Here is a 14222-nt window from a genome sequence, read left to right as displayed (position 1 = left end):
GTGGACTTGAGCTTCTCCCCTTCGGCAGGCTTGCCTGCCTCGGATGCTCACTTGCAGTTCCAAGCCTCACCAAACTCCCTCTGTGCTGTGCGTGCTGTGGACAAGAGTGTGCTCCTCATGAAGCCAGAAGCTGACCTGTCACCCACCTCTGTAAGTTCTTGGTCTGTGGAACAAGTCAGAGCCTGCTCGGAGCAAGAGCTGGAGTGAAAGCAGGGAAAAGTCCCTCTTGTCAGAGCTGACACAGGGAGGCTCCCCTGGGCTGCTTCTCATCTTCCTTCAGTGGGCAAAAAGATGACAACTGGGCAGCAGTTGTTTCTTAGGGGTTTTGTGTGATTTTAGGGGTGGCAGTTAGAAAGCCTTTTTAAGAGGCCTGCTTGTCTTGGCCAGACCCAAATGCTGTTCTGTGTTTGATGATAATTTTTCAGTTATTCTCCTCATGCATGGATTAATTTTCTTGGTGTAGCATCTGGAAGTGTCAAAGAGTTTATTTGCTTTTTGCCAAGCAGAAAATGACAATACCTGAGTAAGGACAAGGTATTGCAGATGGTTTGGCCAATGTAACTTTTTACATATTTGAGCCAGAATAACCAGAGTAACATGCAGAGCATAAAAAAAGAGGCAGTATCTCCAAATTTTGATCCTTTTTTTGATTCCCAAATTCTTATTACTCTCAGCACAGGGGAGGACCATGGCAACGTGGATGTATGAGCTGGTGATGTGATTGTTATGGTGCTTGTATCCAACTCCCTCAGTTGTGTTTCATGACAATGGACACTAAAATGCCAAATACTCTCTCTCTTTCTGCCAAGGTGTATGACTTGCTTCCAGTGAAGGAATTCCATAGCTATGTCTATGATTCAAGAGTACCCTTGGAGGAGTCCCCATGGAGTTGTGTGACTGTGGAGCCAATAGTTCGGGATGGGATCACCTATGTTCCAGAAATGGGGGTGAATGAAGAGGACACTTACAGCATCCTAAAGGTATAGCCCCCCTGGCCTGGTTAGGGAGTGGAGTGGGAGAAGGTTTGAGAATGCTTAAGTCTTCTGTGGCATCATGAAACTTAGCAAGGAAAGGGTTTCTGCATCTGAATGACCTGGCACTTCTTTTTATCCAGAGGCATATTCAGTGAGGATCATAAGCTTTACTTGTCTTGCTAGATATGCTTCACACTTGGTGGAAAAGGGTTCAGTCTCAAAGTTTTCTTGCAAGAAAAGGTTTGAGGTTGACTTGAAGTGAGATTCTAATTGGAGGTAAATGATCCCATGCCATTATAGTTACCTGAGATAAATCAGTATGTCCTTGACCTGCATTGTAGCCACAGATATTTCATTTCAGAGAGAAAACTTTATATCTGCTTCCTGGCTAATCCTGACACCTAGGCTGAAACTGGACTGGAACCAGTGTCCTAGAAAAAGAGGAGATAAATCCTTTGGGCTCTCTGAGCCGCCCAGGCATTCAGACCCAAGGATCAGGGGATCATCTCAAGGTCCAATCCATGCACAGTAACAGCTTCTCCATTTTGAGGTGGTAAAATGCCAATGTCAAGTCTGCTGTGTAAATCTCAACAGGATTCAGTAGTAAAAAAGTATGTTTGGTTTTTCTCCCATAGGAGATGGGTTTAAAGGTTTTCACGAATACCAATGTGAAAAAACCTCGGATTTGCAGCCCGAGTAATCACATCTACGCTGTCCCTGCAGCAGGTCGCCTAGGAGCACCTGCAGCCATGGTTGCAGAACCCATGCTTGCAATGAGGTCAAGCGGTAAGGGAACTCAGTGTTGTTATTGCTTCTGTTCTCAACAGAGATCCTGTTTGTGTTTTGGGGTTAATACTTAAACAGGAGCTGGGGCTGTGAATTGAAACCTTGGAAGCAGTCCTGAGCTGATGGGTTCGCAGATTTCAGCTTCTGAATGGGTTGTGTAGATCTCCAGACAGACTTTGGTAACTCTACATAAGAAATCAGCAGAACCAGACAGCGCGCAAAGCTTGGCAGAGCAGAGGATATTATCCTGCTGATCCTGTTCATTAGGTTTTTACAGTGTACTTCTATTCCTAGATTATCGCTTACAGAGTCTCCAATACCATTTTCAGGCTGTTCTCATTGACTCAGCCAGTCTTATGTATGGTCAAAACTATGAAGTGGGCGGCAGATTTTTCAGTGATAAGTTGGTAGACTTTGGGAGCTTAGCATTGTAAGACATATATGATAGAAGTCCAGTCTGAAATGGATAAATCCTATTACCCTATTTTTAAGAGCTATATTAATTCTTACACTGTAACAGTTAGGGCAACAGAATTGGCCCTATCATCCTTCAGTCTCATATCAAGGAAAATATCTTGGAATTTTTAAGCTTTTCTAGCTGGGTAGCTGATTCAAAGAGTTTTCCTTTGGCACTAGAACCTGTGCTTTTGTATGTGTCCAGTTTGAAAACAATTTCAGCTTCTGACAGAAGTTGCTAAGATGGAGGATAGATGCCTTTCAATTATTTTAAACTGAAATAACCATCACTAAGAAGACTGAAATACTACAATAGAAAAACACAAGTAAGCAGCCTGCCACTTTTACCAGGAGCAATGTAATATAGCTCTGATAGCATCTTTCACCTGTCCCTGAGACCTTCTCAGGCTCTGGAGATGCGTGTTGCACTGTTAGTAAGGAATACTTGTTGGCTACTCAATTGTTATCCAAATGCAGAAATTCAATTAGCCAAAGTAAAGATGACAAAAACTAGAATTTCTTTAAGAACTTTTCTTCTTTTTCTGCTCAGATGCATTTCTCTTTCTGTTTGTGAAAGCCAAGCAAACCAAGTCCCACTCACCCCATCTTTGTTTTCCAGTTATTGAAAAGTAAAGTAAAATGTTTAAACAAATTTCATGTCAAACACATAATATTTTATTTGGAAAAAAATTTTTATGTGAAAACTTTGTTTTAATCAAAATAGCTCTTTTTACCCCTCCTGAATTCCAGCTGCTTGTTTTTATTTTGAGCATTTTCAGCCTAGTTCTTAAGGAGGCCATAGCTTTGACAGGAAGCTGGTACTCTGAGTCACAATGACCCTACAAAAACACTTCAACAAGGGATGTTCCATTGCTGGCTGGACTGATTAGGATGGAGAAGACCACCTCATGAAGGCTGTGCCTGAAAGAGAAAAGGCTGCTTGTATGGAAGGTCCTAAGTAGGCTTTTGCTCTAAATCTTTTTTTTTTTTTTAATTTGTAAAGTGCTGGCTTCCAAACTTTGAGGTCTGCTGGAGACCAGCAGAAAGTAATGGAAGGCTAGCTGTTCTTGCCAATAAGCCTTGGCCCTGAAACTCCACTGCTGTTGGTACCACAGCTCACTACAATCACAAGCATCTGCTTCTGATTGACATTTTCTCAGATTGAAGCTTGATGCTGATATAGGTCTTGCTAAATTGGAATTATCAATAGTTGATTTCTTTTTCATGTCTCCACATTCAGTCATTCCATCAGGGACAGCTTCTAACCAATTAAGCACTCCTGAAGAGGTGACAGAGACAGTCCGAAAGTATTTCCCAGAAACCTGGATTTGGAGTTTAGTACCTATAAGGTGAGTACCTTGGGCTACCTCATTCCTTTTTAATAAAACTGGGTTTATAAGATGAAAACATGAATCCCAAAGTGTTTGTCCTTCACTATTTGCAGAGACTATTTGGCAATCCTTTGAGATGAAATTACTTTTAGCCATTGTTAGGTCTGTTCAAAGAGTGGACTGGAAGATGTAGAGTGGTCCTACAGTAGCAAATGTATTGTGCCCCATCATTCACACGGCAAATACTGTTCAGTGGGCCAAAAGGGGTGCAGGTAGTCACCAAAATGCTGTAACATTGATCCCTCTGTCCTTGCTGTCTGTGCTTTACCAGCTCTGAGGGAAAAGCTGATCTAGAAGTGACCATCCCTGACACCATCACTGAGTGGAAAGCCAATGCATTCTGCACTTCAGCAGACACGGGCTTTGGCCTGTCCCCAACAGTGTCCCTCAGAGCCTTCCAGCCCTTCTTTGTGGAGCTCACCATGCCCTACTCTGTGGTGCGTGGGGAGTCCTTCACGCTGAAAGCCACCGTTTTCAACTACCTGCCTGCCTGCATCAGGGTAAGGGAGGTTTAAATTACTCTCTGCAGCTGGGTACCTTCTTGTGCAACCCTTACCTTCACCTAGCCTTCTTACCTTATCTCTCACTAGCCCTTAGACCCTTTGCCCCAGCTTTTATGTTATTTCTCCCATATAGTCCAAATGCAGAACCCACAACTCCAGTTCCCTTCTCCTTTGCTACTGAAGAAATAGCTGTTTCTATGACTTCCTAGCTCCCTGTTTCTCATGATCACCCTTAATTGCACCTCCCTCTACAACTGGCAGGTCAGTGTGACTCTGGCTCAGTCTACTCATTTCCTGGCTACTCTGGTGGAAAAGGAGGAAGAATCTCATTGTCTCTGTGAGAATGGAAGGAAAACCGTGGCTTGGCTGGTGACTCCCAAATCTCTAGGTAAATGTCTCAGGGTTTCCTGAAAACTGCAGGAAGGGTTTCTTTGTGCTGTTCTCCCTGTTCAGTATTGAATATCAGAGCAACGCATTTTCCTGGGAAGCACTTCAGTGGCGTGTGACTGATCTGGGGGCAAAGACTGATATTTGGGAAGTAAAGACTGGGGGATTCATAGGGTCTAACTGTGTGTCTGGCATCACATGCAGGACCATCAAGCCTTATAGCCCTTGGACAGCATCTCCTGAGGCCAGGGACATTGCTGGCCAGCAGAGATGTTCTGCTAGCTCCATTCCTCCCAGAGATTAGGGAGAACATGGGATCTTCACACTTTGTTTTCACTGTTGGTGTGGCAGCAGCTTTGGCATGCATGCAGGACAGCATGTGCTGAACAGCAGTGGGGCTGGTCACACTCAGCTCTGTGGTGTCCCAGGTTCTGTGAAAGAGCCTCCAAAACAGAGTCACCTTTCAATGACAGCACAGCTTGTGTAGAGAGCTTGGGTTTTGTGGGAATGAAGCAGGGACCAGCTGTGACAGAAATCTCCATCCATGAGCCTACAAGGTGAAACTCCTGAATGTAGCAGTGAATCCCATTGCATGGCTCCGCCTGGCAGGGCTGACTGACCCCTGTTTCCTCCAGGGCAGGTGGAGTTCTCAGTGACCACTGAGGCCCTGCAGAGCCAGCAGCCCTGTGGGAACTACATTGTGGAGACCCCTGAGAAAGGGCGGAAGGACACGGTCATCAGGCAGCTGCTGGTGGAGGTACGGGGGCTGTGGGAAGGGAGGGCTGAGCCTTTACCTCACACTGTGGCACAACTGCATGGGATGCTAGATAATCTCACCTAGCTCCCTTCCTTGTTAGGTTGGACCAGATGATCTTTTGAGATCACTTCTAACCTGGTTTGGTCTATGATTTTATGGCATCACTCTGCATCATGGCAATATGATGGCTTTACATCATCTTTGTACTTTGGCAGGGCTGCATAAAGTCTTCAGCTTAATAATGTGCCTTGTGTCTCCTGCTGCAATTAACGTTTCCTGTAACTTCTACTGTAGAAGTTACAGATGCAATCCATCTTCCCTTTAGCTCCCATCTAAGCAGGTCTCCCATCACCTGCTATTTCAATACACTGTCTTTACAGCCTCTCTCCTTCTTTTGACACACCCCCAGTAAATGTGCCAGTCAGCACATGCTGCCTCTCTGCCTCAGAGTGGCCAAACAAACTGCCTCTTAAGCTGAGTGTTTTGCAATTACACTTTGGTAACAAAGACCAGGACAAAGGTGAGGGATTCACAAGTACCTATGGGAATTTGATGGCTGTAAAGAAATCCCCTTAAAACTACACATGAAAGCATGTTGAAATTTTATAGCTTACCCATTTCCTGTGGCAGGAAGAGTTGCTGATGTGATGTGGAACAGAAGGAAATACTATGTGGCAGTATTGGATAGCCTTTACAGGAAATCATTGGTTTATTATATACTGAGGGTGATAATCTGGCAGTGAGATTCTATGTTCTGAGCTTTCCTCCATATCATAAAACCCCCTAATGTTTGCCCACTATGTGCTAGCAGTAGTGTCAACAGATACTACATTGTACTACATCCTCCATTTCTATTGCTTGCATGCACAATTTTTTTCCCCTAAAGCATCTGCAGCGTTACAATAAATAGCACTGCAGACTTCTCTTCAGCACAGCCCTCTGTAATGCTGCAGTCCCTTTGTCACAAGGATGTTAAGTGTCTCTCACTGTGTGCTATAGTTGCAGGTCATCCATTTGATGGTCCTCCAGTGTTTTCCTCTCTTTTTCCTGTTCTTCCTCCACATACAACACCAGTCATCTAGGATCACATTTCTTTTATTTGCTTAAATTATTTCAGAGCTCTGTATTTCAGGGAATGTTTATGACTGCCTCTCCTTGTTCAGTTCCCTCACTTTTCTTTTTACTTATCCTGCTGTCCTTGTGAGGATTCCTGTCTGTATTTCCTGTCTCACTAATTTCTCACCTCTCTTGTTTTCCTTCATCCCATCCAAGCCTGAAGGAGTTGAGAAGGAAACGACCCAGAATTCTGTGCTCTGTGTAAAAGGTAAAGCCCACTCTGCACACTCTCTATTTGTTCCTGTGTGGTTTGAGGGGTGGGATGTTTTAGGCCTGCCTCTACCATATTTCATGTAGTCTGACATTTTTGGGTAGTCAACACATGCCCCATTGGTATGGAGTTTGAGACATAAGACAGAAGAAAGTCCTAAAGAATTGACCCTCCTGCCTAATCATGGTATGAGCTAGGACAGATTTAGGATGGATGTTTGCATCCCTACTCTCTTTAGTTCTGGCACTGGAGTTACATGTACTCTTGTTTTCTTGCACACTCAGGAGGAAGTTGTAGACACATGATCTGCAGTGCTTAGAAGTGGCTGGGAGTGGTTTCATGCAGAGATTTTGTTCCAGCCAGGGAAATATGAAGTAACTGAAATCAGGGCATTTCTAATAGGAAGAGTTCCTGTTGTTGCACTGAGATCCCCTCCCCTTCCATTAGCCATTTCTTGAAACTGCACTGAAGCTGTTTCTTTCTCAGGAGTGCCTGTGAAAGAGAAGTTTTCCCTATTGCTACCTGAAAATGTGGTACCAGACTCCGGCAGAGCATATTTCTCAGTGCTGGGTGAGTTAACAGCCTCACAGTAGAACCATGTGCTGTTTCTGACTCCTTGTGTTGACCTCCTACCTCACAGCTTTCTCTTGGTTTCTAGCACAGCTCATTCTTGTCTTTAATCTCTTCTGTCCTGAGCACTTGCCCTTCTGTTTGTGCTATTCCTTTTCCTTTTCTGCAAGTCTTTTTCTCTCAGCCTTCCCACATTTCTCTCATCCCCTAACCTTTCTCTCATTTCCCTTTTTTCTTTTTCTCTGATGTTCTGTGTTTTGTTCCAGGATCTTTATCAATCCAGATTATCTTTTGTTCTTCTCTGATATGTCCTGCATCTGTCCTTCAGTAGTTTCCCCTGATTCTGATAGCCAGCCCTAAATATTGTTAACATCCCTCTGGTACCTCCTGCTCCTCAGGTGACATCATGGGCACTGCCATGCAGAACCTGCACCAGCTCCTCCAGATGCCCTTTGGCTGTGGGGAGCAGAACATGGTCCTGTTTGCCCCCAACATCTATGTCCTGGACTATCTGAACAAGACAGGGCAGCTGAGTGAGGAGATCAAATCCAAGGCCACTGGATACTTAGTGAGCGGTGAGCTGGGACATGGGTTTTGCTTCTGCTTTGGCTTTTTTCTAGATCCTGCCTGGGGTAGATCTGCCAAATGCTGGCCAGATGTTGAAAGAGGTCTTCTCTCATACACAGATGGTCTCTGCTGTATGCCTGAGGGGGCCCTTTGCTGCTTTTTTCTTTATTATTTTGTGTTGCTTAAGCATTACTGTACCTGATGATTGCAAGCACTTTTCTCATGGGGTGGCAATGCAGTGCAGAGTTGTCACTGTTACAGTGACTCGCTCATTGTCATTTATAGGTCCTGTCATCCTTCTGAAGAAAGGCAGGTGATGCTTTTCCTCATTCATGGAGATGGGGATGTAACAGCACTGCCTATTGGTTAGGATAGGACTGACCTGTGCCTCTCCCATTTGCTTTTGCTGATGGAGCTATTTTTCTATTTCCCCATCCCTCAGCAGATTCTTTCTTGCATCTGAATCTTGCCTCATCTTTCCATTGCAGGTTATCAGAGGCAGCTGAACTACAAGCACCCAGATGGTTCTTACAGTACCTTTGGACAACGTTATGGCCAGCCAGGGAATACCTGGTGAGATTTCAATGCCACCTATGCATCTCCAATATGCTCCTCTTTCTCACCCACACATTTATAATAAATACAGCCTGACAGTAAATAGGAAAATCTGTTGTAGACCAGCAGGCTTTCCAGGGCTGGTGTGGTCCCTAGGCTGCCTCCTTCTTAATAAATGGGCTACATCAGCCAGCTTATGGGTGAAGTGCTTCCTCCCACCAGTGGCTCCCAGGACCATTACAAACAAAAAGAAAATAGAGATAAACTGGGGAAGAAGGGAGCAGGGATTTAACACCCTGACTGAAGAAGGCTGAAAAGTTGCAGTGGCAGCTCTTCTAGACTAGCATCTGCTGAGAAGTCTGCTGGAAAAGATGGTTCCATATGGAAACATATGAGGAAACACAAGTGGAAAGGTTGATAATCCAAGAACAGTGCTGAATGTTTTTTTTTCTAACTGTATGCTACTAAGCAAAGACAGGCTGGAGGAGCATGTGTGTTACCGTTTTGACTTATTGAAAAGTTTTGACTTGCTCCTATATACCATTGTCATGTGTTTTCAATTTCAAGTAAGGATAATAATGGAAGAACTCATCACCCTCAGTTTGCTTTTAGTTTCTGAAATGGTAATTGGCTTTTGACAGCATGTTGGCTTCTTACCACATGCCTGCTTCTTCTCCATAACTGCTTGCAACAACTCTTAACAAAAACTCTTTTAACATGTTCTACTTTACTTTAAAATTCTAGGAGAGTTCTTAGAAACCCATGAAGCATGGATTTACAGTTTAAGAGTTCTACCAGCAGGCCATGAGCTTGCAGGAATTTAATTATTCTTCCTTGTAATTTTGAGTACTTCTCTTATGCATATTTAAGTAATTGGCATGCAATTATGTATATTTTTCAAAGAGCTTTTTTCAAAGACAGATGAACTATCGTTGTCCTTCAAACTGTAGCCTCAACACAAAGAGATCACAGGGTTTTTTGAGCCAAAACTGAGAGACAAAAATCAAAGTGGAAAGCAATTTTTGGACAGAATTTTTTGAGATGAGGATATAATATACATGCTGTCTGACTAATTGGCCCACAGTTTCCCAGGTCCTCTTGCGCATTTCCAGATAGATGAAGTGTACATGGGCCCTCTCAATTGAAATGGGCAACAGGCCTGCTCAGGCCCTTTCTTTTTCTCACTTTCAGGCTCACAGCCTTTGTCCTCAAGTCCTTTGCCCAGGCCCGGCATCACATCTTCATAGAGGAGAGGCACATCCAGGATGCTTTGCACTGGCTGTCCTACAAACAGAAGGAGAATGGCTGTTTCCAGAGTTCTGGAACACTCCTGAACAATGCCATGAAGGTAAGAAGTCTGCCTGGTTGTTTCTTTGTGAGGCTAGCACTTGGCCGTAAGTCATATGGGGCCAGTTGAGCTTCTTGAGCACATAGGGAGATGGGATATTCCCATGCCAATGGCAAATGTTGGGGAGGGAGCCACACACCGTTCTGTATTTATTGGAGGTACCTTCAGGTCAGCTGCAAAAGGAAGGAAGCAAGCTAAAGGACTGCAATGCAGAATAGTGCATTGCTCCTACTGGAGTGGGAGAAAAGACTGAGGCTATGAAGGTGGGTGGGGTCAGCATCTGCCTTTGTGTTTCCCTGCAGGGTGGAGTGGACAACGAGGCCACGCTGACAGCCTACATCACTATCGCGCTGCTGGAGATTCCCCTGCCTGTGACTGTATGTGTCTGCATCCTAACTTGGGCCACTTGTGCTGCGTCAGTCAACACAGTAGTGACCACAATTTGCTCCAGATTGGAAAAATGACTTGGTTGTTGAGCCCTGTGGTATAACAACTGTTGTATTTGCTATATCTGGGAAACATTGTACCCTACTTCTTTCTAGACCTCCTTCTGTCAGTCCGTTCCTGAAAGTTCAGTAGGATGGTGTGCTTTCAGTAAGGCAAAAGCCTAATTTCTCCCCACCCTCCTAATCACTGTCTTCCTTTCCCCAGCACTCAGTGGTGCGGAATGCTCTGTTCTGCCTGGAAACAGCAGCAAATCAGAAGGAAAACCATGTGTACACCAAGGCACTGCTGGCATACGCCTTTGCCCTGGCAGGGAACAGGGACCAGCGGAAGGCATTGCTTGACTCACTTGAAAAGGAAGCTGTGAGAAAGGGTGAGTGTTCCTGGTGGGACGTGCCTTTCACCAGCCTTACACCTTCCCTTGGTGCAAGATTGGCTTTTGCTGGTGGGGCAGTGGCTGCAGGCACTGGCCTCTGTGGGTAGGGAAAGGTGCAGGGAGAGGAAAGACTCGTGCAAAGGGATTGCTTTTCTGAGAGGTTCCTCTCAGGGCCCAATACTTCTCTGCTTGGAAGGAGCTCACCAGGAAGCCCCAGGCACCATTCCCTTGGTGCTGAGCCCTTGGGGGGCTCTGCTCCCATCTCTCCTCAGCCCCCTCCTATCGCCACACCAGGCGCAGCTTAGCAAAGACTTAGCAATGCCCAGGGACATTCCTTCCTTCCTTCCTTCCTTCCTTCCTTCCAGGGCATGGGCTCAACACAGAACAAAGGTGTTCTTGTAGAGCACAAGGCATGTCAGTCAGAGGAGAGATGGGTGTGCTGAGAGAGAAAATGAGCATCCAGGGCATTTTGGAGGCTGCAGCACAAGTTCTGAGTTGTCAGGGGAAATTCTGTAATTCTTCAGAATTATTCTGGTTAAATCAGGCTAGACAGTGGGTTTAATCAAGCTGTGGGGACTGGAACTGTGAATAGAGTGTCCCCCACACCTATTGCCTTCTCCACCTACAGGTGACTGGTAAGCCCTGATCACATTCTATGGGCCATTTGGCCTCACAGAGTTTGTCACTGCCTAAGCCTGACAACTCTACTCACAGAGGGAAGGAGTGGCATCCTCCTGAGGTCTCTGGTTCCCTGCAGCGCCCAAGGCCATAAATGTCAACATGAATGTGGAGTCTAGGACAAAGTGGTGTCTCGGCCTGAGGCTCAGCAGTCTCATACTCATTGTAAACCTGCAAAATGTGCAAACCGGACCCTTCCCACATCACCTTGCATGACAGACGCATCACGGAGGCTCCGACCTCCCGGCTGGGTCAGGCAGCAGGTCAGGAAGTCCCTTGCAGTATTTACCAGTAACAGCTGCTTGCTGTCTCTCTCCCTGGCTCCTGTGAAGATGGCTCTGTTCACTGGCAGCGGCCTGGCAGGGAGCCCGAGGCTGATCTCCCGTTCCATCGCTACCGAGCTCCCTCTGCGGAAGTGGAGATGACGGCCTACGTGCTCCTGGCCCAGCTCACCTCACAGCCAGCCCCTGCCCAGGAGGAGCTGGCTTCTGCCTCCCTCATTGCAAAGTGGATCAGCAGCCAGCAGAATCCCAATGGAGGCTTCTCCTCCACCCAGGTGAGCTGCTTCCCTCCGGCCACCTCACACACCGAGGTGTCCCAGAAGATGGGACGTGTCAGAGAGCCAGGTGGGAGCACAGGAAGTTTTGTCAGGAAGGTGGGAACTGTAGCCCTGCAATGGATTCATGCACTACCTCCCATGGCTGCCAGGTTCCTTAGAGGCTACAGAAAAAAGATACCAGGCAGTGCCCCTGGGAAGGGAAATATGCTGAAGCTGCTCTTTCCTTCTGTTTTTTCTTCTTAACACTTTTGGAGAAAGTGAGGATGGAGGGGAGTGTGCCAGCTGGCAGAAAGGGCAGGCTGTAGGAGGACAGGCTACAGGAGGAGAGGCTCATTGCATCCCCTGCTGGGACACTGGGACTCTTTCTCTTTCAGGACACAGTGGTGGCTCTCCAAGCCTTGTCCCTGTACGGAGCTGCCACCTATGCCAAGAGCGGGGCAGCTTCCAAAGTGGCCCTGCAATCTGGAGGGGACTTCCAGCAAGACTTCCAAGTGGATCCCAGCAACCGGCTGCTGCTCCAGCGCGTGCCCCTTCCCCAGGTGCCAGGGGAGTACAGCGTGGAGGTGTCTGGTGAAGGATGCGTCTACCTGCAGGTGAGGCTGATGGGCACAGCTGGCATCCTGGAGGGGAGCCCCTGGCCAGCCTGGAGAGGACACAATCATAGGATCATCCAGGCTGGAAAACACCCTGAGATCATCAAATCCTTCCATTGAGGGAGAGGAGAGTAAAGGACAGGAGAGAGGGGAGAAGTGGAAGGCTGTGGGTAAAGGACAGAGGGTAGAAAGAGTAGAGGGATGTGGAAGAGAGAGTGGGACTGAAGGAGAGCAGTGTCTGCAGTGTGGAGAGGCTGTGAGAAGTGGGGAGGCTGGGGGTGAGAGGGTGCCCTCTCTCCCACGTGGAGCACACACACGCCCACAGACACTCACGCAGAGCTGCTGGCTGTCCCCTAGACCAGCCTGAGGTACAACGTGCAGCCCACGCAGGAGGAGGCGCCCTTTACGCTGCATGTGCACACAGTCCCAGAGGCCTGTGGGGACTCCACGGCTCACAAGGTCTTTGACATTGCCGTAAATGTCAGGTGAGTCTGCATTCCGGTCTGAGCTTTCCTCTTGAGCCCTGGCAGCTGGGGGAGGTGTGGTTGTGCCCAGGGTGAGGCAGTCTGAGAGTGCAGCACATTCCTGGGAAGGTGGGCAGGGGGCGGCTGTTCCATGAGGAGAGGCTCTGGAGGAAGGACTTGTCCTGCTGTGTGGGCAGCCCAGGGCTGGGCTACTGGGAGGCTGTGCAGATGAATAGGAGAAGCTGGCACAGCTGGAGAGGAAGGTGCTGGACTGCCAGGTCTCAGTGGGCTGCCAAGTGTTATGGAAAAGCTGGAAGTGCGCCCAGCTCTGAGTTGATGTGCACTGGATCTTTGTTGCTTGGTTCCTCAGTTACACAGGGGAGCGCAATGTCTCCAACATGGTGATTGTTGATGTGAAGATGCTGTCAGGATTTGTCCCCTTGAAGTCCTCAGTGAGGAAGGTAGGAGCTTTTTTGTCATACGAGCAACATTGAATCACAGAGTCATTATGGTTGACAAAGATCTCCATGTGCAACCTTCCACTAAATAGAACCAGACCCACTTATTATCATATCACAAATTGCCCCATCTACTCTTTTTTCAAACTGTTCCAGGAATCATGACTTCACTACTTTCCCACAAAGCCTGTTCCAATGCTTAATCTTTCTTTCAGTGAAGCAATTTGTCCTAATATTCAACATGAATCTCCCCTGTCACAACTTGGGGACATTTCCTCTTGTTCTATTACTATTTGCCTGGGAGGAGAGACTGTCGCTTGCCTCACTGCAACCTCCTTCCAGGCAATTGTAGAGAGCAATAAGGTTCCCTTGAGCCTTCTTTTCTTCAGGCTAAACAATCTCAGTACCCTCAGCCGCTCCTCATAAGACTTACATTCCAGTCCCTTTTCCAGGATTATTGTCTTTCTTTGGAGTTGCTCCAAGATCTGGAGTGAGGGGTCCAAAACTGAGTGTAGAATTCAATGTGCAGCATTACCAGTGCTGAATGCAAAGGGAAAACATCCACTTTGTTATATTTGAGAGACCTTTCAAATGTATGTAGCAAATGACAAAGTTTCTGCTTGATTTTGTCATTGTCATTTGCACATTTGACGTGTACAGTAGTCTCTTTTCATGCATGACTTAAGGCCAGCACAAGGGGAGACGACGTGATCAGTCTAAGAAAAAATAACGTAATTTTTTCTTTAGACTGATGATGGGCACTTACATTTTCATTCTGTCCCAACAGCTCCCCATAAACATTGTTTGTGCATAATACATTCAAAAATAGTGCTGTTTCCTTTTTCCCTTGGCTGATCTAAAACCATCTTATAACATTGTGACTCTTTAGGAGTCGGGTAACTGTTTGAGATGCTCATTAGGTACATGAACTGTATAAAGGCAGTGCACAACTAGCAAGCCAGATGGAATGTATTTTCATTTAATTGTTCCATCACTGTGTTTGGTCCAGTGCTGAGGCTTTTCTGGACC

At 46.5% G+C, this 14222-nt stretch overlaps 2 protein-coding genes across 2 annotated transcripts in view; both read left to right on the top strand.

Annotated features, from left to right (window-relative positions):
- PHC1 (polyhomeotic homolog 1) overlaps positions 1-14222 on the top strand; it is a 289375-nt gene that overhangs the window by 53060 nt on the left and 222093 nt on the right. The window lies entirely within an intron of this gene.
- The window catches only part of LOC128933082 (alpha-2-macroglobulin-like), a 29576-nt gene that overhangs the window by 13178 nt on the left and 2176 nt on the right, over positions 1-14222 (top strand). Inside the window, exons 15-32 of the mRNA XM_054269953.1 lie at positions 1-150; positions 810-980; positions 1610-1760; positions 3457-3565; positions 3879-4107; positions 4372-4498; positions 5133-5254; positions 6527-6578; positions 7068-7151; positions 7550-7726; positions 8207-8291; positions 9465-9621; positions 9924-9998; positions 10273-10438; positions 11452-11675; positions 12053-12271; positions 12629-12756; positions 13106-13196. Of these exons, the coding sequence (XP_054125928.1) occupies positions 1-150; positions 810-980; positions 1610-1760; positions 3457-3565; positions 3879-4107; positions 4372-4498; positions 5133-5254; positions 6527-6578; positions 7068-7151; positions 7550-7726; positions 8207-8291; positions 9465-9621; positions 9924-9998; positions 10273-10438; positions 11452-11675; positions 12053-12271; positions 12629-12756; positions 13106-13196 (2517 nt within the window). The remainder of the gene's footprint in view (positions 151-809; positions 981-1609; positions 1761-3456; positions 3566-3878; positions 4108-4371; positions 4499-5132; positions 5255-6526; positions 6579-7067; positions 7152-7549; positions 7727-8206; positions 8292-9464; positions 9622-9923; positions 9999-10272; positions 10439-11451; positions 11676-12052; positions 12272-12628; positions 12757-13105; positions 13197-14222) is intronic.

Source organism: Melozone crissalis, unplaced genomic scaffold (assembly GCF_028551555.1).
Source record: "Melozone crissalis strain CALT ecotype California unplaced genomic scaffold, PUWL_Pcris_2 ptg000008l_1, whole genome shotgun sequence".
In the NCBI taxonomy this organism is placed as follows: Eukaryota; Metazoa; Chordata; class Aves; order Passeriformes; family Passerellidae; genus Melozone; species Melozone crissalis.
Note: the sequence above shows the minus strand (reverse complement) of the source record. Positions and strands in the feature narration are given on the sequence as shown.